This window comes from Neoarius graeffei, chromosome 28 (assembly GCF_027579695.1).
Source record: "Neoarius graeffei isolate fNeoGra1 chromosome 28, fNeoGra1.pri, whole genome shotgun sequence".
In the NCBI taxonomy this organism is placed as follows: Eukaryota; Metazoa; Chordata; class Actinopteri; order Siluriformes; family Ariidae; genus Neoarius; species Neoarius graeffei.
In genome coordinates, this window is record NC_083596.1 from 16,304,271 (window position 1) to 16,328,259 (window position 23,989).

General features: G+C 40.1%; 1 protein-coding gene across 1 annotated transcript in view; it reads left to right on the top strand.

The window, feature by feature from the left end:
* srrm3 (serine/arginine repetitive matrix 3) overlaps positions 1-18,731 on the top strand; it is a 115,935-nt gene extending 97,204 nt beyond the window's left edge. Inside the window, exons 10-13 of the mRNA XM_060912236.1 lie at positions 4,123-4,409; positions 6,624-6,860; positions 8,885-9,007; positions 18,458-18,731. Of these exons, the coding sequence (XP_060768219.1) occupies positions 4,123-4,409; positions 6,624-6,860; positions 8,885-9,007; positions 18,458-18,731 (921 nt within the window). The remainder of the gene's footprint in view (positions 1-4,122; positions 4,410-6,623; positions 6,861-8,884; positions 9,008-18,457) is intronic.
* Positions 18,732-23,989: the final 5,258 nt, after the last annotated feature.

Genomic DNA, 23,989 nt, shown 5'->3' on the forward strand with positions numbered 1-23,989 from the left:
GGCTGACACTTCACGTTTCGAAGTCTCGCACAAGTCTCATGAAGATCGCACGGATAAGTGATGCCTGCTGTGGACCAAACAAACTAAATTCAACATGGCTAAAAACCGAATAGGCCAATAAGTATAATATTTAATCGTGATTAGTTGCCAATACGAGTCACGATATATGGTTACTAAAATTGAAAACATAATTGAATAACACGTTAATTAAGAAATAAAGCAAGTTTAAAAAATGACTTCAGTTCTCCTTTAAAGTGCTGATGACACGTTTTTGACATCTTTGGCGATGTTTTATAACATAAAAAGTAATTCCCGATGATCCATATATTAATTCACGAAGGCACCTATTTTACAAGTTATGATAAAAAACACGGCTATTTGGGCAAATTTGACGGGGCTGCAGCACCCAGGAGACGAAAGAGGAGGAGGAGCTATATGACGTCAGCGAAAGAACCTTCCTCCTAACTTACCAGTTTGTTGTTGATGCGACAGGTGTTCAGTTTATCATTATTAGTATTTTTATTAGACATTATATATATATATATATATATATATATATATATATATATATATATATATATATATATATATATATTTTTTTTTTTATATAGTTATTATGCCTTTGCGTTGTGTTGCCGGCTTTTGCTCCAAAACCCACAAGGATGGGGTAAGTTTATTCAAGTTTCCCAGAGATCCCGAGCTGCATGCGAAGTGGGTGAAGCAAGTCAGGCGCACTCGTGACAAGTGGGAGCCCTCACCAACATCCGTCCTGTGCTCTGAACACTTCGATTTGGATTGTTTTGACACCCTTCCCAGCTTAAAAGAATCTCTTGGGTGTTCAGTTCAGCACAAACGTGTGTTACTACCATCAGCAGTGCCTACACAGTGTTGCCAGATTGGGAGGTTTCCCACCCAGTTGGGCGGTTTCAAGTGTTGCCAGATACTGCTGACGTTTTACAGCCCAAAATATGTTCAAAACCCACCAAAATGCACTTGAAACCGCCCAACTGGGCGGGAAACCTCCCAATCTGGCAACACTGCCAGTATTCCAGAGGGGGTCTACTAGTAGCTATGCCGGATCCAAAGACAGTCCTCCTGTCAGAACATGTGTTGTGAAACGGCATAAGATAAAGGTACGTAGAGCTATAGATTCTACATGATAATCATAAATGTAATCATAAAGTCGGCGTGATATCAGTCATGTATTTGCTTGTGAAAGCTTGAGGCTTTCATGTAACTGCTGCCTAGCAACGAGAGGCAAAGGGTAAAGAGGGTAGGCTATCATAGATTCTATTCGGAAGAGATCAACACAATTCTAGACTCCCAGAAGAGGAAGAGCCAGCACTAGAGAGTTCACCGGCATTTTCATGGGCCATTTCCATTGAGTAGAACCAGAGTAGAACAGCCAGTGAACCACAGCGTGTTCTTCCGCTGACGTCACAACATGGCCGCGAGCCACGGACCCAGTTTTCTTGCGCTGTGCAATTAAAAGTTGGATATTCGCGTAACAACAGCTTCTTTTCACGTAATTATAACAGAAGTCTAACATGTTTGCCATGTTGTATAGTTTATTTAAGAAATTGCATAGAGTCATGTTCGTGTCATCAGCCCTTTAACAGAATCGACAATAACAGAGTTGACGCCTCCCACTGTTTTGTGTCTTAACTCCACATGCTAACCTCAAACCACCTACCATGCGGCGTGTATGAAAACAGAATTTTGTGGATTTTCATTGTATTATTGCTGTTTTTAAAAAATGAATGAGAGATTCATTCCAATATTACAATAACAGATTTGACGAATAATTAATCTACTCTTGGTGTAAAATCCTCAACATTTTGTTCAAATTAATGAGAGAAGAAACATGACATACCTCACTGCCTTTCTGAAGTTTCCCACCAGAGGAAGTGACATCTCTTGGTGTGGGTGTTTCGCTTATTATTAAAAGTCTTTGTGGATTTTATGCAATTTTATAACAGAGTTAACAGAGTTGACAGGACCATTGGGACTGATATAAAATATATATATATATATAATTGAAATTTCACATAATACAGAAAATAGACTTTCTGTGCAACTGATTTTATAACAGTTAGTCGAATAAGCCCCAAAAAACAGATTGTTAAACTGAATCACTTCAAGGTCACATACTGTAAGACAGCCAGTAATGTGGGGGGAGGGGTTGGGAGTCATTTAGTTAATGTTTTATGGATAAATTGGGTCAAAAATGTACATCAAGCACTGCTTTTGGTGAAAGTTTGTCATAATTTGCATTATTGTTCGAAACTGATTCAATAAAGATTTATTTGTGGAAAATAACAAAAGGTTTATCTCTGAGACGCGAAATGTACCCCGAATTCTAGAATGACCCGTGCACAAATCAAATGGCGACACATCAAGCCAATAAAAGCACAGCAAGTACCATCACTGTGCTGCAATATGGAAACAAAAAACACGGATAGTCTTACAACAAAGGAAAAATATTCCTTCTATTCATACTGTAGTTGGCAAAACACTTCAACCTTTTTTCTCCGCCCACTTCACCTCATTCTCCCCGCCTACCTCATATCACTAACGCTCAGGTCTCTCTGCCTCCTATTATATGTTCTTCACCTGTTTTCATTACAAACTAATGACTTCAGGCCACTTTGTCTCCTGACCATTGGTGTGAGTGCAGAATAGCGGTGGTCAAAAATAGCATTTTAGGTGTACGCTTTAGTAATGGAGTTGTATTTGTGCAAATAAAAATACTGAAATAGAGAAAGTGCTATAAGCTGTGACTCCAGGGTGGTCGGTCAGAAGTGGTTAGGTTTTATTCGTCATGTTCCTATAATGTGGGCATGCGGAAAAAGGCCACATCCTTACAAATGTTTATTTTAAAAAAAAAGGTCAAATAAACTATAAAAGAGGCTGGTTACGATGAAATAGTATAATAATAATAATAATAATAATAATGTCAAAGTGTGAAGTGGTTATTTTGAAAGTATGTCATATTGAAACCTTGCATGTTCACAAAAATCAAGTGAATATCAGATGATGGATAAATAGATAGATAGACAGGTTGCTTTTTTCCCCTTTTTGATAGTTTAATTTTATTTTTAGTGCTTACGCGTATATCGGATCGTCAGAATCATTTGCTACTTTGAAAGCAAGTGGTTCTGAAAAGTGTCCAAGCCCATATTGTCATTTCATTTCTTTAGGCCTAAATGATTATTTATTTATTTATTTACTTTTATTTCATTCAGTGTGTCATTTTGAGTTTGATTTCATGTATTGTCTCATGCTCACTACCAGGGAAGGGTGTTGTGTCTTTTTCTCTTGCATTTTGTGAATCTAATGATGCACTTATGTTGCCCCACTTTTCCCTTCTCTTCATACCTTACCTACTAAAGGAGGGAATACCACTTTATTGGTAAGTGGATGTTAACCAAAAGGGAGTTAAAACAGAGTAGCCATTTTAAAAAAAAAAAGAAAAAAAAGAAAAAAAAAGGGAAATGGGTCGCTGTTCACATCTCAGCAATTGTCTGCAGGAAAAGCAATCCACAAGCAGAAATTTACTATTGAATAGAAGACCAGTTGTTTTCTAATTCGAGTGACTCTATAATTGTGAATCTTTAATTTTGTTCCTTCCATTTCTGTGATGTTCTGTCAAGTTGTCTGATTTTTTTTTTTTGTTCTAGTTTTTATTTTCCACTTTTTTCCGTTTGTAGCCATTTCTAAAAAAAAAAAAAAATGGACAAAGTCCTCCTTTTCCACTCAGCTCTTTGGTCTCTTTCGCTCTCTCTTTTCACTCTCTGTTCTCCCGATCTTGATTTGTTTCACAGTTTTCACATATTTTCCCTTCTTTCCTCTTCTTTTCTTTCGGGATTATAATTTCCAGCTCATTATGGTTTTGCATGCCAAGTATTGCATGCGCTGCACCATAGAGGACTGTCTATAAGCCATATCAAGAAAACTCCTAGCTCTTTTCTTTTAGATATTTGCCCTTTTTTTTGGCAAGTACACCATCACACTCACCCAAGTGAAAAAAAAGATTCTAATTTCTGTGTATTTGTGTCGTTTTTTTTTCTTTTGTTTTCCTGTTTTGTTTTGTTTTGTTTTTTGGTTATTATACATCTACAGAAGCTACGGTCTTTGGCTTCATCCTCACCGAGTGAAGTGCAGAGGCAGACGTCGCCTCATGTAAGGGAAGCAAAGAGCCACAGCGCCCTCTGCAGAAGCCCTGGACGGCAGCAGACGCATGCCCAGATGGGGGAGGCAGGAAAGGGAGAAGAGAGGCAGCAGCGGGGTGGCAAGCTGTCCTCTGAGTCATCAGGAAAACGGGCAGGACGGAGCTGCCGCTCTCCTGCCCATAGCAGTGACTCCCAACACGATCTCCATTCGAAAGCCAAGGGTGCACATGTGAAGAAGTGAGACCTAGTTATTGATGCTTTGGCCATCATCTAGCCATGTCTAAATAGATCAGGATGTGACTTCTGGTGTATAATATACACTTACCTACAGTGGTGCTTGAAAGTTTGTGAACCCTTTAGAATTTTCTATATTTCTGCATAAATATGTCCTAAAAGTAGATAAAGAGAACCCAGTTAAACAAATGAGACAAAAATATTATATTTGGTCATTTATTTATTGAGGAAAATGATCCAATATTACATATCTGTGAGTGGCAAAAGTATGTGAACCTCTAAGATTAGCAGTTAATTTGAAGGTGAAATTAGAGTCAGGTGTTTTCAATCAATGGGATGACAATCAGGTGTGAGTGGGCACCCTGTTTTATTTAAAGAACAGGGATCTATCAAAGTCTGATCTTCACAACACATGTTTGTGGAAGTGTATCATGGCACGAACAAAGGAGATTTGTGAGGACCTCAGAAAAAGCGTTGTTGATGCTCATCAGGCTGGAAAAGGTTACAAGACCGTCTCTAAAGAGTTTGGACTCCACCAATTCACAGTCAGACAGATTGTGTACAAATGGAGGAAATTCAAGACCATTGTTACCCTCCCCAGGAGTGGTCGACCAACAAAGATCACTCCAAGAGCAAGGCGTGTAATAGTCGGCAAGGTCACAAAGGACCCCAGGGTAACTTCTAAGCAACTGAAGGCCTCTGTCACATTGGCTAATGTTAAAGGAACAGTCCACCGTACTTCCATAATGAAATATGCTCTTATCTGAATTGAGATGAGCTGCTCCGTACCCCTCCGAGCTTTGCGCGACCTCCCAGTCAGTCAGACGCAGTCAGACGCGCTGTCACTCCTGTTAGCAATGTAGCTAGGCTCAGTATGGTCAATGGTATTTTTTGGGGCTGTAGTTAGATGCGACCAAACTCTTCCACGTTTTTCCTGTTTACATAGGTTTATATGACCAGTGACATGAAAGAAGTTCAGTTACACAAATTGAAACATGGCGATTTTCTATGCTATGGAAAGTCCGCACTATAATGACAGGCGTACTAACACCTTCTGCGCGCTTCGGCAGAGCATTGATACGGAGCTCAGATATCAATGCGCTGCCGAAGCGCGCAGAAGGTGTTAGTACGCCTGTCATTATAGTGCGGACTTTCCATAGCATAGAAAATCGCTACGTTTCAATTTGTGTAACTGAACTTGTTTCATGTCACTGGTCATATAAACCTATGTAAACAGGAAAAACGTGGAAGAGTTTGGTCGCATCTAACTACAGCCCCAAAAAATACCATTGGCCATACTGAGCCTAGCTACATTGCTAACAGGAGTGACAGCGCGTCTGACTGCGTCTGACTGACTGGGAGGTCGCGCAAAGCTCAGAGAGGTACGGAGCAGCTCGTCTCAATTCAGATAAGAGCATATTTCATTATGGAAGTACGGTGGACTGTTCCTTTAACATTAGCCATCTGTGAAACATGGTGGTGGTAGTATCATGGTTTGGGCCTGTTTCGCTGCATCTAGGTCAGGGCGGCTTGCCATCATTGATGGAACAATGAATTCTGAATTATACCAGCGAATTCTAAAGGAAAATATCAGGACATCTGTCCATGAACTGAATCTCAAGAGAAGGCGGGTCATGCAGCAAGACAACGACCCTAAGCACACAAGCCGTTCTACCAAAGAATGCTTAAAGAAGAATAAAGTTAATGTTTTGGAATGGCCAAGTCAAAGTCCTGACCTTAATCCAATCGAAATGCTGTGGAAGGACCTGAAGCGAGCAGTTCATGTGAGGAAATCCACCAACATCCCAGAGTTGAAGCTGTTCTGTACGGAGGACCGGGCTAAAATTCCTCCAAGCCGGTGTGTAGGACTGATCAACAGTTACTGGAAATGTTTAGCTGCAGTTATTGCTGCACAAGGGGGTCATACCAGATACTGAAAGCAAAGGTTCACATACTTTTGCCACTCACATATGTAATATTGGATCATTTTCCTCAATAAATAAATGACCAAGTATAATATTTTTGCCTCATTTGTTTAACTGGGTTCTCTTTATCTACTTTTAGGATTTGTGTGAAAATTTGATGATGTTTTGGGTCATATTTATGCAGGAATATAGAAAATTCTAAAGGGTTCACAAACTTTCAGGCACCACTGTATGTCATTTTGTAATCAAGATGGTCGGGCCGACATTTTTTTTCTATCGTATGTCTTTGCAGAGCAAAAGGGTCTCATTCGTCTAAGAGGCGCCGTCACGGTAGGGCCATGAACCGACACCGCAGTGTGTCAGCGTCACCAACTCCACACAGGCGTACATCGGGCCGCAAAAAGAGCAAATCAAGCCTCCAGCAACGAAGCAGCTCATGGAGCAGTGTTCATTCTTCTTCACGTTCCAAATCAAGAGAGCGCACGCAAAGCAAAACCAGGTCCCCACATGCTCGCCAGAACAACTCTAGGTACATGCCTCCTTACTCACAGTCAGTTCTAAACAGCGTCTCTGCTGTGTGCCTTGAAGTCTTTACTTACATCATATCTCACAAGTTCACAAGCAGACAACAGAAATATACAAAAATCAACTCCTGAATTTCAAATGGTGCTGTACTAACCAATGACATAAAAGGCACGCCTATGACGGGTCCATACAACCTCAAAATCAATCCTCCTGCTCTCAAGGGTATGTATAATTCAGGATTCAAATTTCAAGAGCCATACTGCACTATATTACATAGACACGAGTGTTTTACTGGGAAATAGGCCGCTCATACGTAGTTTTCATACGTACTGCATCTGGGACATGGAGAACTACAACCGTGACATATTTTCCAATATCTTCACTCGTGAGGAAATCGATGAATTGTTTCGATAAATTTGGGTACTTTTTGTTTGTGAATGTGTCTATATAATAAAAAGAAAATCACACGTTGGCTTGAAGATATGAAGTTTATCTTCTCGCGTTGAAAACCTCGCACTTTTCATATGAAATATATCGCGGATCTGAGTGACATATTTAAATAATATTGGCTGGCATTCCAATATTCCAATGGCATATATTGCATTCAACTAGCATGGTATTGAGTGAGTCGAAGATGGGTAGCTGAATGGAATATATCTGATAGTCCACGAAAAAAAGCCATTATTATTATTATTATTATTTTTATTATTATTATTATCCATATACACTCTCTTCATATCAGCATTCTCAAAGGCCAGTGCTAGTTTACCCACGACTCAGTGCTGTTAGCACGGCAATCCAGTTACCTTCCAGCCGGTGTAGTGTTAGTGAAGGCCAACGCTAGTTTACCTGCGACTCGGTGCTGTTAGCACGGCAATCCAGTTACCTTCCAGCCGGTGTAGTGTTAGCGAAGGCCAATGCTAGTTTACTTGTGACTTGGTGCTGTTAGCACGGCAATCCAGTTAGCTTCCAGCTGGTGTAGTGTTAGCGAAGGCCAACGCTGGTTTACCTGTGACTCGGTGCTGTTAGCATGGCAATCCAGTTACCTTCCAGCCGGTGTAGTGTTGGCGAAGGCCAGCGCTAGTTTACCTGCGATTTGGTGCTGTTAGCATGGCAATCCAGTTACCTTCCAGCCAATGTAGTGTTAGCGAAGGCCAACGCGAGCGCAGTCAAGCCGAATATTATGATTATTATTTTCCCTGTGTAATTTACTTAGTTACTTTTAAAACCAACATTAATAACTACACACAATGGAGCGACCTGGCAGCCAAAATTCTCTCAAAATCTTCCGTTTTTAATGAAGCAAACCAGGCAGCCATGTTTGTTTACAAATTGTCACAGTTGCTCGCTAGCGGGGAAGTTTTACTTCTCCAATGTGTGGCATCATGTTGTTTTGACAACGTGCAATATTGTAACAATATTGTGCACTCATTCTCCATTGGGTAGAATGACGTAATACACGTAGGATAAGCGATATGCTAACAATATTGCATGTTGTCAAACCAAATGAATGAAACCCGCTAGAAGTGAAATAGAGCACACGTTTTTATTCCATCAAAAAAGTGTCCTGTATGTATAATAATTCCTGATATTTCACTCCGATCATGTCACTCTCAGTGTTTCCCGCTGACTGGCTGCATGTTGTCAAAATAGCAAACCAGTTCAAAATTAAAATTCTTTTGATTCACTTACTTGCATTTTTTTTGTAGATGTATTTATAATATAAAGAACATTGCACGGTGGTGTGAAGATATGAAGTTAATCTTCTCATATTGAAAAATATTTCACTCGTTTGCTTCACTCACTTGTGATATATCCATTCACCACTCGAAGATAAACTTCATATCTTCGTGCGACCGTGTAATATCCTCAATGTACTACACTTTTCCTTAGCAAGAAGCATGTTTTGCGTGAAAAAGTAACAAAAAAATAGTCTTCAGAATATCTTTTTCTTTCATATGTGGACATACCCATGTCGAGAGGATGTGGACATGCTTTAATCCTCACCTCTTCTGTGTGCTTATATAGGGAGAGGGACAGTCCTCACTACTCTGATGCTGAGAGAACTCGCCGACGCTCCCGCAGTTATTCTCCCATTCGGAAGAGGAGGAGAGACTCGCCCAGCTTTATGGAGGCTCGCAGAATCACCAGGTACATCCTGTTCCTGCTTACTCTATAGCAATTACATTCCAGCAACCCACAAGGGACACGACACGTTCCTGTTTCGGAGAATGTAATTTCTATTTATTTTGGTGATTTGACTCCAGGGCGGCACGGTGGTGTAGTGGTTAGCACTGTCGCCTCACACCAAGAAGGTCCGGGTTCGAGCCCCGTGGCCGGCAAGGGCCTTTCTGTGCGGAGTTTGCATGTTGTCCGCGTGGGTTTCCTCCGGGTGCTCCGGTTTCCCCCACAGTCCAAAGACATGCAGGTTAGGTTAACTGGTGGCTCTAAATTGACCATAGGTGCGAATGTGAGTGTGAATGGTTGTCTGTGTCTCTGTGTCAGCCCTGTGATGACCTGGCGACTTGTCCAGGGTGTACCCCGCCTTTCGCCCGTAGTCAGCTGGGATAGGCTCCAGCTTGCCTGCAACCCTGTACAGGATAAAGTGGCTAGAGATAATGAGATGAGATGAGATTTGACTCCAACTGAAAAGCTTTTATCTATTATAACGAATTTCTGTGTAAATTCTGTTGTGCTTCCAAACACAGTTTTAACGTGATCGTGATTAAGTCCTTTTACTTTGATTCTCTCAGGTAATAACAACTGGCTTTGGCTGCTAGCAGTGACTAAAATCATCAGTCAACTATCAAAACATAACATAATAATTATAAGTGTCATTGTGAGCAAGTTATGACATTGAAATGACTAAAATTACTCAATAAATTGGACCATTTAAACAATGAAAACATTGCTAGCTAGTCATCTAAGCTATCTCCTGCTAACTAGCTAGCTTACATATGAAGTAGTGCTGGTTATCACAATTCACTCCAGATTTGTGAGAATATCAGTTCTAAGACAAAACATAAAGTCATCCTTAACCCAAAACTATTAAACCGTGAATTTCTCAGACTGCCTCAGTACTTGCAGAACCTGCGTGCTAACCTAGCTAGGGAGCTAATTTAGCTAACATTGTTGATTGTTGATTAACAAAAGAGATGTGATTGTCTTGTCCGATATGCATTAAGACAGCGTGACAATACATATCAAGACTTGAAGACTTTAGTAAGATCCTACTTGTGTCAACTTTTAACAAATACAAGCTAGTTTACTAGCAGTTGACTAGCTAGCTAGCTGCCAAAGGTTGCAGGAGCATGTGGGAGTAAACAGTATTCCTGTGTATATCGATGCTGGTATTTTTTAATGAGTGTAAAGGTGTAGAGAAGGTCCTAGGTCATTTTAGTACTTTCTTGGACGTGAAATCATATGAAACAAATGATTATTCAGCATAAGCAGTTTTGTTTTCTTCAGTCCAGGATTGTTGGATTGGAGCATATCTTTTGGGGGAAAAAAAACAAAACAAAAACGGGATAATGGGAAATCTGGATAATTGAACTGGTCAAAGAGAAAATTTTCCTCCAGAAGGGTGACTTACAAAGGGGTTTCTGTAATCCATATTCTGTAATCCCTAACAAAGTGTTAAGAACAGTTAAGAGCTGTTATGAGTTTCTTAGTGATTGTATTATCATGTGCACATACAGTGACATCTAGTGGCCACTCTGTTTACTGCCGGCTTTCAAGTCATACGGTAAAAATCATATACAGTGGCATGCAAAAGTTTGGGCACCCTTACTGAAAATGTCTGTTACTGTGAATAGTTAAGCGAGCAGAAGATGAACTGATCACCAAAAGGCATAAAGGTAAAGACGATACATTTCTTTTCAGTGTTTTCTGCAAGATTTGTGTATTATTTTTGTTTCGTACAATTGGAGAGTGAAAAAAGAAAAGGAACACCATGCGAAAGTTTGGGCACCCCAATACATTTGAGTTCTTGGGTAACTTTTACCAAGGTTCCAGACCTTAATTAGCTTATTGAGCTGTGGCTTGTTGAAATTCTTCGTTAGGAAAGGTCAAATGATGCAGATTTCAAAGCTGTATAAATTCTCTGACTCCTCAAACTTGTCCCCAAAATCAACAGCCATGGGCTCCTCTAAGCCAGTAGTTTTCAAAGTGGGGGCCACCAGGGGATGCTAGGGGGGCCTCAGAAAGTTGGAGGGACGATAACAAAAAAATTGCGAAAAAATATATTAAATATATTGTAATTAGTTTTTTAATCATTATTATAAAATATAATTATTAATAATAATACATCATATCGAAACGTTGTTTGTTATGCTCATCTCTCCGATTGCCTGTGACGTTGCGGTTTGCTCCATTTATCAAGCTGCTTTGCTCCTCAAACTAGCGTATTGCTAGCGCAAAATGGACAGGTTTTTGAAGAAGAGACCGAAGGAACAAACCAACAGCCCTGCTGTGGAGGACACTGCTGCGAAAAAACTAAGAAGTCCTGGCCAACTAAAATCCGAAAATATGAGGCAGCGTACATTAAGTATGGCTTTACAGCCATACAGAAAAATGGCCATGATTGCCCGAAATGCGTCCTCTGTCTGGAGACCCTGTCAAACGAGTGCTTAAAACGTTCGAAACTTCAGCGTCCCTTGGTACAAAAACATCCGATAGATGCCGAAAAAAACAGTAGATTTCTTCAGACACAAAGAAGAGCATTTGGTCAGAGCACAGATTTATCCAATGAGGCCCAACTGCTTGTGTACATCAGATTTATTTCACAGGAAAGATTTGTGGAGGAAATACTATTTTGTAAAGCACTTGAAAGAAGAACTACTGGGAAAGACATTTTTCAAGTTTTGGACGATTACATCGAGTCTAACAGATGGGACTGGACCCGTTGTGTGTGTGGGGGGTGTTCGGACGGAGCCACGGTAATGACCGGGAAGATCAGTGGAGTGACCGCTCTCATTAAGCAGAAGGCCCTGCATGTAGTGACCACACTGCATGCTCCATCGCGAGGCACTGGTTGCAAAAAGGATGGATAACGAGTTGAATCAGGTACTACAGGAGGTTATACAAGTAGTGAGTTTGATTAAAGCCCGTCCCATGAAACACAGACTGTTTACCCTGCTTTGTAATGAGATGGGCGCTCGTTTTGAGGGGCTGCTGCTTCACTTTAACGTGTGCTGGCTGTCACGGGGCGCAGTTTTGAACCGTGTCTATGAGCTGCGGAGGGAGGTTGCAGAGTTCCTCTCATCTGAAAAGCATCAGCTGGCAGATCGGTTCACCGATGCAACCTGGATCCGCAAACTTGCATACATGTCAGACATTTTCCAGCATCTAAATGTACTGACTCAAAGCATGCAAGGACGTGACACGTACATACTCCAGGTGCAAGACAAAGTGCGTGCTTTTTCCAAAAAGATCATGCTGTGGTCAAACAAGCTCCAGGAGGGAGTTACAGAAATGTTCCCACTACGTACTTCACCAGGAGCTGCTGTCATGTGATGATTTGGGCTCCGTCTCTCCATTGATCCAGTCCCACCTGGAGCACCGCCAAGGATATTTCAAAGACTATTTCCCTGACCTCGAAAACACACATTTAAACTGGGTTAGGAACCCCTTTGCCCCCGGTGTCGGTTCTAGTCTGGACTTAAAGTCACAGGAGGAGCTGATTGAGATGACAAACTCAGGGGATTTAAAAATGGACTTTGAGGCTCTTCCCCTGTCTAACTACTGGCTACATGTAAGAAAGGATGATCCCAGCTTGGCTGACAGGGCATTGAAATGCCTTCTCCCTTTTGCAACAACCTACTTGTGTGAGTCTGGCTTTTCAACTTTAAAGGTACTCAAAACCAAACATAGAGCACGTCTACATGTGGACAACGACATGCGTATGGCACTGACGGAGATTAAGCCCAGGGTTGACAAACTATGTAGGAGACACCAAGCCCATCTCCCCCACTAGTGTAAACCGTCTGTCACTCCCAGACACACACACACACACACACACACACACACACACTTGAGAGTGGTTTGATTTCTTTTGTGCTGTTCTTATCAACAGTTTGTTGAAAAGTTTATTGTTCATTGCGAAAATATTTGTGTTGAAAACGTTAGTTAATAATATTCTTATGCTAAACGAATGTAACAATTATTGACTATTGAATAAAAGTAAGAGAAAACATTCTAAAAGTTGATGTTTCTTTACATATTTTGTAGCATTGTCTGTGGGTTTGCAAAGGGGGTCCCCGGCCAGAAGCTAATGCTGTTTGGGGGGCCTTGGCATGGAAAAGTTTGGGAACCCCTGCTCTAAACAACTCCCTCACATTCTGAATAATAAAATAATTGATGCTCACAAAGGAAAAGGCTATAAGAACATAGCAAAGTGTTTTCAGGTAGCTGCTTCCTCAGATTGTAATGTTATTAAGAAATGGCAGTTAACAGAAACAGTGGAAATCAAGGTGAGGTCTGGAAGATGAAGAAAACTTTCTGAAAGAACTGCTCATTGGATTGCTAGAAAGGCAAATAAAAAACCCTGTTTGACTGCAAAAGACCTTCAGAAAGATTTAGCAGACCCTGGAGTGGTGGTGCACTGTTCTACTATGCAGCGACACCTGAACAAATATGACCATCATGGAAGAGTCATCAGAAGAAAACCGTTCCTGCTTCCTAGACACAAAATTCAGCATCTGAAGTTTGCAAATGAACATCTAAATAAGCCTGATGCATTTTGGAAACAAGTCCTGTGGACTGATGAAATCAAAATAGAACTTTTTGGCCACAATGTGCAAAGGTATGTTTGGAGAAAAAAGGGTGCCAAATTCCAGGAAAAGAACACCTCTCCAACTCTGAAGCGTGGGTGTGGATCGATCATGCTTTGGGGTTGTGCTGCAGCCAGTGGCACAGGGCATGTTTCATTGATTGAGGGAAGCATGGATTCGAATAAATACCAGCAAATTCTGGAAGCAAACATCACACCATCTGTAAAAAAAACTTGAAGTTAAAAAGAGGATGGGTCCTACAATAAGACGATGATCCACAACACACCTCAAAATCTACAATGGAATACCTCAAGAGGCACAAGCTGAAGGTTTTGCCCTGGCCCTCACAGTCCCCTGACCTAAACATCATTGAAAATCTGTGGCTAGATCTCAAAAGAGCAGTGCATGCATGACAGCCCAAGAAACTTGTAGAACTGGAAGCCTTTTGCAAGGACAAATTTGTGAAAATCCCCCAGGTAAGAACTGAAAGATTATTAGCTGGCTACAAAAAGTGTTTACAAGCTGTGATACTTGCCAAAGGGGGTGTTACTAGGTACTAACCATGCAGGGTGCCCAAACTTTTGCTTCAGGCCCTTTTCCTTTTTTGTCATTTTGAAAATGTAAAAGATGAAAATAAAAAAATTGTTTTTGCTTATAATATAAAGGGAATGGGTCATCTTTAACTTTATGCCTTTTGGAGATCATCTTCAACTTGCTTACAAATTCAAATAATACAAATGCTTTTTTTTTTTTTTGCTCAGTTTTTCATCAAGGTGTACAAACTGTCCAGGTAAAACAGCACCTACACACCTGCAATATATCCATGCTGAGATTTGTTGCCTGTATTTCTGGATCAGCATAGTTGAATCAAGCAAGCTCACACTTTCACTCCTGTACGAAGGTGTTCAGAAGACCTCGGGCATCGGAACGTGAAGGCAGGGTTACCGTGGTAACTGTTGCCAAGCAGCGGGACTCTCCTAGGCCTCGTCTCCTTGTGAACCTGTTTGGTGAAGCAGCAGCAGCACACAGACAATGTCATTACAGTACCAAAAGCAACATCCTAACCCTGTCATTCTCTCTCTAAGTGTTTAGTGGCATCTGATGAATACTAACGTTACAGCACGCTGAACAGATAACGGTGAAGTCAAGAGGTTTTGAGTTTTGACATTTAAAGCTACATGGTCAAACTAAAATTGACCAAAATATAAAGTAACTTTGAACAAATCAATGTTCTTTTACCCTTCAGGTGGTATCTGTACGATAATCGTGAAGGATTATCATTCTGTAGAAACCTCTTGATAAACCCTGAGTCTATTTCTCACTCACTTCTATTAAAGATTTCATATATCTGTATCTATACCACTTAACAGCTTTTTGCTTGGCAGCAACACAAGCAGTGTGGGTGCTTCGACGTGACCTACAGTATGTATGTGTGTGTGTGTGTGGGGGGGGGGTATAGTGATGTGTGTGTGCGTGAATGTACAGTATCAGCAAATTATGCATCTCTATCTGTCTGGTTGAAAGAACTAGTGCCATCTAGAGGGCGAATGCATTAACTCTGATTAACACACAGCTACTCAGTCTTTAAACTCTAATTCCAGCATTATGTCTCCCTCCGACAGCATTATCTAAAACCATTATCTCTGTTTCTGTCACAAATAAAGTACATGTGAAATTTTGTTTTAAGTGTCTCTAATGATTGTGTAGTTACACAAACTATACACTACCGTTCAAAAGTTTGGGGTCACTTTGAAATTTCCTTACTTTTGAAAGAAAAGCACTGTTCTTTTCAGTGAAGATGACTTTAAACTAATCAGAAATACACTCTATACATTGCTAATGTGGTAAATGACTATTCTAGCTGCAAATGTCTGGTTTTTGGTGCAATATCTCCATAGGTGTATAGAGGCCCATTTCCAGCAACTCTCACTCCAGTGTTCTAATGGTACAATGTGTTTGTTCATTGCCTCAGAAGGCTAATGGATGATTAGCAGTGGCGATCCTAGAGTGATTTACTCCCCGGGCGAAACCCCCTGCTGGTGCCCACGCTCGTGCCCCCCCCCCCCGCATTGGGCTCTGTATTAGCCAACAGAATGTTAACAGCTTTACATGGTCGTTTAAACATTTCTCGTCGTGTGTTGTACGTCGCGGACACGGCCCGTTATAAATTTGCTGTTACCAGAATGGCAATGATCAAGTCGTAATGTATTACTTAAGACTCTGTGTAATGTCATAGTAGTGTAGTACTATGGTAGTAAAGTCTTTTTGATGACTAGTACAACATTCCGCTGGCGGGATTGTGCATATTATGGGGCTACGACAAGTTAGGCACACACACACACTGATGACGTCATATGCACAACTTTGGTATTGGGCTTCCCCATCCAAAATGTTCATCCCCCCCGCCCGTCTTGTTTTTTTTTGGGGGGGGGTTTTTGGGGGGACCTTTTTTTTTTGGGACCGTTTTTTTTTTCGTGCCCGCGCTCGTATACCCCACCCCCCACCCCCACCCCGGCGATGCCGCCCCGGGCGGCTGCCCCATCAGACCGCCCCCAGGACTGCCCCGATGATTAGAAAACCCTTGTACAATCATGCTAGCACAGCTGAAAACAGTTTAGCTCTTTAGAGAAGCTATAAAACTGACCTTCCTTTGAGCAGATTGAATTTCTGGAGCATCACATTTGTGGGGTCGATTAAATGCTCAAAATGGCCAGAAAAATGTCTTGACTATATTTTCTATTCATTTTACAACTTATGGTGGTAAATAAAAGCGTGACTTTTCATGGAAAACACAAAATTGTCTGGGTGACCCCAAACTTTTGAACGGTAGTGTACATGCAACTATAAAGTATTTACTGTAGATGTATGCCTTTTTACAGAGGAGTTACTCTAGAATATGTAACAGTTATTCCACCAAATCAATCGTACATGAGCTGATAGTGCCAAGTCGACTATAATCCATGTACGACGAGATTGAGTGGAATAACTGTTTTATTCTATCCACAGTCACTGGATTTTGAGAAACAGAACAATTTTATTTTTATTTTTTGCAAATTCGATAAATAAAAACTTTATACAAAACATCCGACAAAGTAATTTCCGCTTCGGCGGACTTCTTAAAATCCTATCGATGGCTGCACGAATTAACTTTAGTGTTGTTGTTTTTTTGCAAAAAGTCCTGTCTTGCGGTCGTGTCGAGGTATAGAATAGCTTTAGACATTTATTTAATTCTTCCTTTGACATTTCAGTTCTGTAATTTTCAAACTTCTTTGAGCTTTTGAACCAGTCTAAAAAAAATTCAACAAATTTTAATGCTTAAACATGAAGAATGTAAACAATCCGGCAAAATGACGGGAGCAATTTGTGAAAACTGCTCTAATAATAATTCTTGAAAAAAAAGATATGTTCTTACAAAAAAAACTTTTATTCCATATTTAGTTGCTTTTTTTTGTATTTTTTGGGGTTTTGTTATTTCGTCCTCGGTTGGTTCAGCAGCATGCTCCGCCATTTTGTTTTTCTCTTCTCAGGGTATATGAGCTGATAGCCTAGTAGTAGAGTAGCCAATCAGAGCGCGCGATTGCTTATATCCAGTGAATGTGGATAGAATAACAGCATTTATTTACCATTTTTGGAAGTGTCCAGTGTAAGGGCTTTGTATCATAACAGTCAGAGGTGTATATAATTACCATACAACATTTCTTTACCATGCAAACCCAATAATATCAGCAACACCTTAATAATTTACATAGATAATAACATTGTTGTTGTTTACCAGTTTATACCAATGCACAGTCACAGAGTGCAAAGTTTGCACACCCTTAGCACAAAATGAAGAAGTTTATTTCATACCAATAGAACATTTAATATGTTTTGGTTTTTCAGATACACCTTTATCCCGAACAAGTAATAAAAATGGCTGAATATTATATATTACGATATTAATAATAAATTAATCCAACCATGATTTTCCTTTATCACTGACCTTTATCGCCTTTTTCATATCCTTTAACCAGCTGTTCTGAGAAAATCACACATTTCATTTTTAATTGTCTGGAATTGTGTTTACTTGACGCCTGAACCCATGGAAGAGGCAAACTTTCACCTTTTCACCTTTTGTTAACCTTCATAATACATACATTTACTTTTACTTCTATAGTCTGTCTCTAAAAGTGCATATCTGCAGTAATTACATTATAGCTGCATATACAGTTCACGCCTATGGTATGAGAGACACTTAGTATAATGTGGGACTGCCGATTCATATATACTGTATATCTAACAGCTATTATTCTATCCACATTCACTGGATATGAGCAATCGCGTGCTCTGATTGGCTACTCTACTACTAGGATATCAGCTCATATACGGTGAGTAGAGAAAACCAAAATGGCAGAGCGTGTTGCCAAACCAATCGAGGATGAAATCAAAACTCTACTTGAAAATGAAACCCCAAAAAAGCAATGAAATATGGAATAAAGTATTTGATGGTAAGAATGTATCTTTTTTTATTTTTCAAGAATTATTACTGTCGCATTTTTCACAAATTGCTCCTGTCATTTCGCCGGTTTGTTTCCATTCTAAGCAGAAATGATTTTGTCAGACATTTTGTATAGTTTTTATTTATCGAATTTGCTATACATAAAAATAAAAATGCTCAGTTTGTCAAAATCCAGTGAATGTGGATAGAATAAAACAGTTATTCCACTCAATCTCGTCGTACATGGCTTATAGCTGATTCGGTGCTATGCGCCTCATCAGCTATCAGCTCATGTACAACTCGATTTCATGGAATAACTGTTAAATATTTCGCTCTCTCTGTCTCTCTCTGTAGTGCACGCAAGAGGCCGATACCGTACTACAGGCCTAGTCCGTCTTCCTCCAGCTCTCTGAGCAGCTACAGTAGCTCTAGCCGGAGCCGAAGCCGGAGCCGGAGCTACGACAGCTACAGCAGCTACAGCCGGAGCAGGAGCAGAAATCGAAGCAAAAGCAGGAGTAAAAGTCGGAGCAGGAGCCGGAGCAGAAGCAGAAGCAGCAGTCGGCCACGAAGCCCCAGTCAGGCATACAGCTACTACAGTCACAGCAGCTACGACAGCCCTGGCTTCTGACGAGCCATGGCTACAAGAACAGAGAGATTAAAGGATGGATGGAAATTCAAAGAAATGAACAGTCCAAACACTCCAGACTACCTTTCCTTGTATCTTCGGTAACTAAGTAATTATGATAACTAAAAAGGTATTACCGTAGCCAGGATGGCTGTGATAACATTATGGAAGATTTCTTATATCTTCTCGAAGAAGATGGCAAAAAGCAAAACCTTGTTAAACCCCATAAATTGTTGCAGCATATCGGATTAAATGAGGATTATATCACACAGATACAAGTAATACACGAAATCCGAAACAGACTGAACCACACACACACACACACACACACAAGTTTGCAATCTGAAATTCTCACAATCTGTATACAAAGTGATGTTACAAACAAAACAGGATCATATCGTATACGGGCACCAAAAGCCAGGCGAACAAACTGAAGCACTTTTATGGCCTGAAATTCTTCCAAGTTGCAAAAACAACCCCCCCCCCCCCCCCAAAAAAAAAAAAAAAGTGAGAAGATGTATAGAAAAGGAAGAAGAAGAAGAAGAAGAAGAAGCAACCAGCTGAGATGAATGTACCGTAATCAAACAGACAATGAAGGTGAACAGACTCAGTGAACGGTGAATACATTCTGTAACATTCTTCTCCAAACCCCCTTCCAAAGACTGACACACAACTAACGAACAAACAAACATGAGAACAAACACAAGCTGTATTACTGATAATGATATTAATGATATTACTACTATTACTGATATTTATCTCATGTTTTGCTAGTGGAAAACAGAACTGTGTGCTTTTCTAAAAGATGTATTATACCGTATGTACACCAGGATGCTGACGTGTGAAGGTGTAAACTGCAAGCTCTGGCTGTAAACTATGCACTGTATATCCAAACCTATATGACATAAGGCTTTGTATGTGGAAATGTTAGCATGATGCAGCAGAGGAGACTTTCATATACAAGCACCGGGCCAACACCACACACACACACACACACACACAGACGTGGCTGTGCATTTCTCTTCTACTCCTCCTTTATCCTTGGGTCTCATTGACAGTTTCATATCGGATACACCTTTATGCAGAAGTGTATGAGTTCACGCACAATCCCACTTTCTTTGGCTGTGGGTATTGCATAGTTGGTTGTATCATCTATTTAGAGCTTTGACGAATTTAGTGTATTAGTTCTGTACAGTTATTACCTATTATAATCATTGCTATTGTCAGTACCTGTCCTTGAAACCAGGCTGCAAAACCTGACACACACACACACACACACACACACACACACACACACACACACACACGTCTTTTTGATCGTACTGTATGTATTGAACTATGTATTATTTATTTACCTAACTGTTCTTATTTATTTGATATTTATGTATTTATTCAGTGCTTATTTATTCATTCGGAAACATTAATGAAGAATTCCTTTTGCTTCCTGCATTGAAAAAATTAAATAAGAAAGAAAATATCCGATTGGGTTTTTTTAAAACTTTGAGCAAGAACTCAAAATTGATTTAAAGTGAAATCTGATTTTCCCGTCTTAACCTAAACTCATCTTAGTTCTTGACTAATGATAAGATCACTATTTGTTTTATCCTCAGCGTTTTGCACATCCAGGAATCTTTATCAAACATTTACTGGCTAAAAGAGCAGATCTCAGAAGAGTTTCTGCCTCCCTGCCTCTCATCCCTTCGATTAAGTCTCAATTCAGATTCCCCATAAATTCAACATGCTCATATTTCTATCCCTGTATGACTTTTAGTGAATTTGACAAATGAGTTGATGATGCAATCAGGGAAACATGCTCACAGTCTTCCTCTCCTCTCTTGCTCACACCTTTGTCAGTGTTCTTGGAGTCATCCTTCATTCATTCATGTGGATCAACACCCTTTTCAGTAACGAGATCATAGAGCGCTTATCATGGGACTATGTAGAAGTCAGTAGATGTAGTGTACTAGTTATTATTCGACAGAAAATAAAGTATATTCCAGTGGAAACCTGAAACATGGTCTGGTTTTTTTAATTTTTTATTTATTTATTTTTTTTAGTTCATCCGGGGGGTGGCACGGTGGTGTAGTGGTTAGCGCTGTCACCTCACAGCAAGAAGGTCCTGGGTTCGAGCCCCGGGGCTGGCGAAGGCCTTTCTGTGCGGAGTTTGCATGTTCTCCCCGTGTCCGCGTGGGTTTCCTCCGGGTGCTCCGGTTTCCCCCACAGTCCAAAGACATGCAGGTTAGGTTAACTGGTGACTCTAAATTGACCGTAGGTGTGAGTGTGAATGGTTGTCTGTGTCTATGTGTCAGCCCTGTGATGACCTGGCGACTTGTCCAGGGTGTACCCCGCCTTTCGCCTGTAGTCAGCTGGGATAGGCTCCAGCTTGCCTGCGACCCTGTAGAAGGATAAAGCGGCTAGAGATAATGAGATGAGATGAGTTCATCCGGGCGCAGGCCAGGCCAGATGAGTTTATGCGATCACGCGTCACCTGTCTGTCAGTTGTCCATCGTCCATCCACAATTTACAAAAATTGCTACTCCTCTTACAGGATTGATCGGATTTTGATCAAACTCACATACAATCTTCCACTTCCACAATCTTGTCAAGACAGTGGCACCACCTATTTACGATTTTATGGGCGTCTGAAATTTTTGGGTGACTTGTGTCATGACTTCCTCTCACGGACTGGGAGGTCCAGATTTTATCCGGCTCCTAATTATGCCACCAATTAGTCATGTCATCAGAGCCCTAGAGCTCCCCCTGGTAGCCGAGAGACAAACACAAAACAGAGGTCAAAACACTGGCAGACCAAGAGGGCTAGTGACGAACCCAGCACAAAAAAGCTGCAGCGTTACACTTGTCACACCAAACACTACTATTCATAAACTGCTAGGATGTTTTCACTGAAACTCACCCAGAAGACTCTAAAGACATAACAAGAGTTGTTCACCAGGTGGCGCCACCTACCATGGATAAGGCTACACAGGGGTCATGTGCAATTTCATGAAAATTGCTACTCCCTCTACAGGAGCGATCAGATTTTGATCAAACTCATATGGAATGTTCCCCAGGTGGGTTTGTATAAAAGTTATCAAGACAGTGGCGTGACCTGTCATATTTACGATTTTATGGGTATTTGAAAATTTTGGGTGACTCATCACACCAAACACGAGTGTTCATAAACTGCTAAGATTTTTTCACTGAAACTCACTCAGAAGACTCTAAAGACATATTCCAACAAGAATTGTTCACCAGGTGGTGCCACCTGCCATGGATGCAACTACACAGGGGTCATGTGCAATTTCATGAAAATTGCTACTCCTCCTACAGGATTGATCAGATTTTGATCAAACTCATATGGAATGTTCCCCAGGTTGGTTTGTATAAAAGTTATCAAGACAGTGGCATGACTTATCATATTTATGATTTTATGGACGTTTGAAAAGTTTGGGTGACTCGTCACACCAAACACTACTGTTCATAAATTGCTAAGATGTTTTCACTGAAACTCATAGAGAAGACTCTAAAGACACATTCCAACAAGAGTTGTTCACCAGGTGGTGCCATCTGCCATGGATGCGGCTACACAGGGGTCATATGCAATTTCACAAAAATTGCTACTCCTCCTACAGGATTGATCAGATTTCAAACTCACACACAACAACTGTGGCCGGTATGAGGTATGTTCTCAGTGAGGTACGTCCTCATTGAGGCTATTTTTTTTCTCTTACGGTTGTAACTGATAGCTTGTTGTAGGTTTGTAAAGCTCTAAATGAGTTGCTCTATTTGTTATTGAAAGCCTGTAGATAAAGCTAGTGTCATAGGATGTTTTTATTTCATATCAGCCATTTTATAGTGGCTATAAAGAGCTTCATAACTATTTACATCCTGTTTGAATAAAGTACGTAAACCTTACTGATATAATAATACTGATACAACTACCGGATTTGTTACAATACAATCTTTAAAGGGTCTGCTAATGAGTTGGTTAATGGCATGTCAGTTGGAGTTACAACTGACACTTAATGTAAATACCTACATAACTCTAAGTCCAGGTCATTGTTGTTGTTGTTTAGTATAGTTTAATGTCTCCAGTGTGTCAATATGTGTTGGTCAAGATGAATCCAAGTTGATATCTTTCTTTATACTACAGTGTTGCTGAAGACCCAACTCTGTGGTGCAACAGAAATGCGTTTGCACTCTTGTGCAGAGACTAGTGTCTGTGAGATCATGTATGTGGAAGAGGGCGGATAGCGCTTTCCCCCAAGTGTGTTATGAACAGCAGTCTGAAAGATGCACTTGACTGATTTCATGTGTCTCAGAGGAAGCATGGGTTAGCCTTCACTACTTCACAAAAAAAAAAATCTAATCTGAAATTGTTCATTAATTTTCTTTAACAGCAGGTCTGATAGTAGTTCTGGCTGCAAGTCATGTACCTGAAATGGGTAAAAATATGGTAAGTTTATCTTTAATCAGATTGCTGGCATTGGCAAATTGCTGTGGTATAAGAGGATGAAAACATTTGCTTAGATGCTGTTATAGGAAAATAATCAGCTGTGTAATGGTAACAGTGACACCGTGCCATGTCAGCAGCATCACATTACCCTGCCACTGATTACTGTTCTATAACAGCACACCCCATCATCACCCTGTCATGTTTTATTCCTTATATACATATATATACAGTACTAGTATATGCATACGTATATATATATATATATATATATATATATATATATATATATATATATATATATATATATATTCACTACATGTTGGGATATAAAGTAGATTAAATTAAACGTGGGTTTTAAATGTTCAACCAAGGCAAATTTTGAGCCTGTAGTTTCCCACTAGACAGAATTTAAGGTAAGATAAACTTTATTGAACTTTATTGATTTATTGATTAAGTAGAAGAAAAGTAAGACACTGAGTAATGAAGGTTGAAAACAAAAATGTATACTAAAATATTGCAAAAATTTGAATGAATTTAATGATACTGTATATATACTAAAATAAATATTGCACATGAGAAATTGAACGATCATAGAACATAATGTTACGGGATCTTTTTGCACAGGGGTGAAACCTCAGACAAATACGATAGATAAATGACAAAAAGATAGATAAATGAATGACAAAATGAAAAACTGAATGATTAAGATATATATAGCCTGAGATATATTGTGCTGAAGGGCTGCGAGTGGTGATCAATGATATCAACAGTTGTTACTGTTTGCTATTGTTAAGGAGTCTGAATT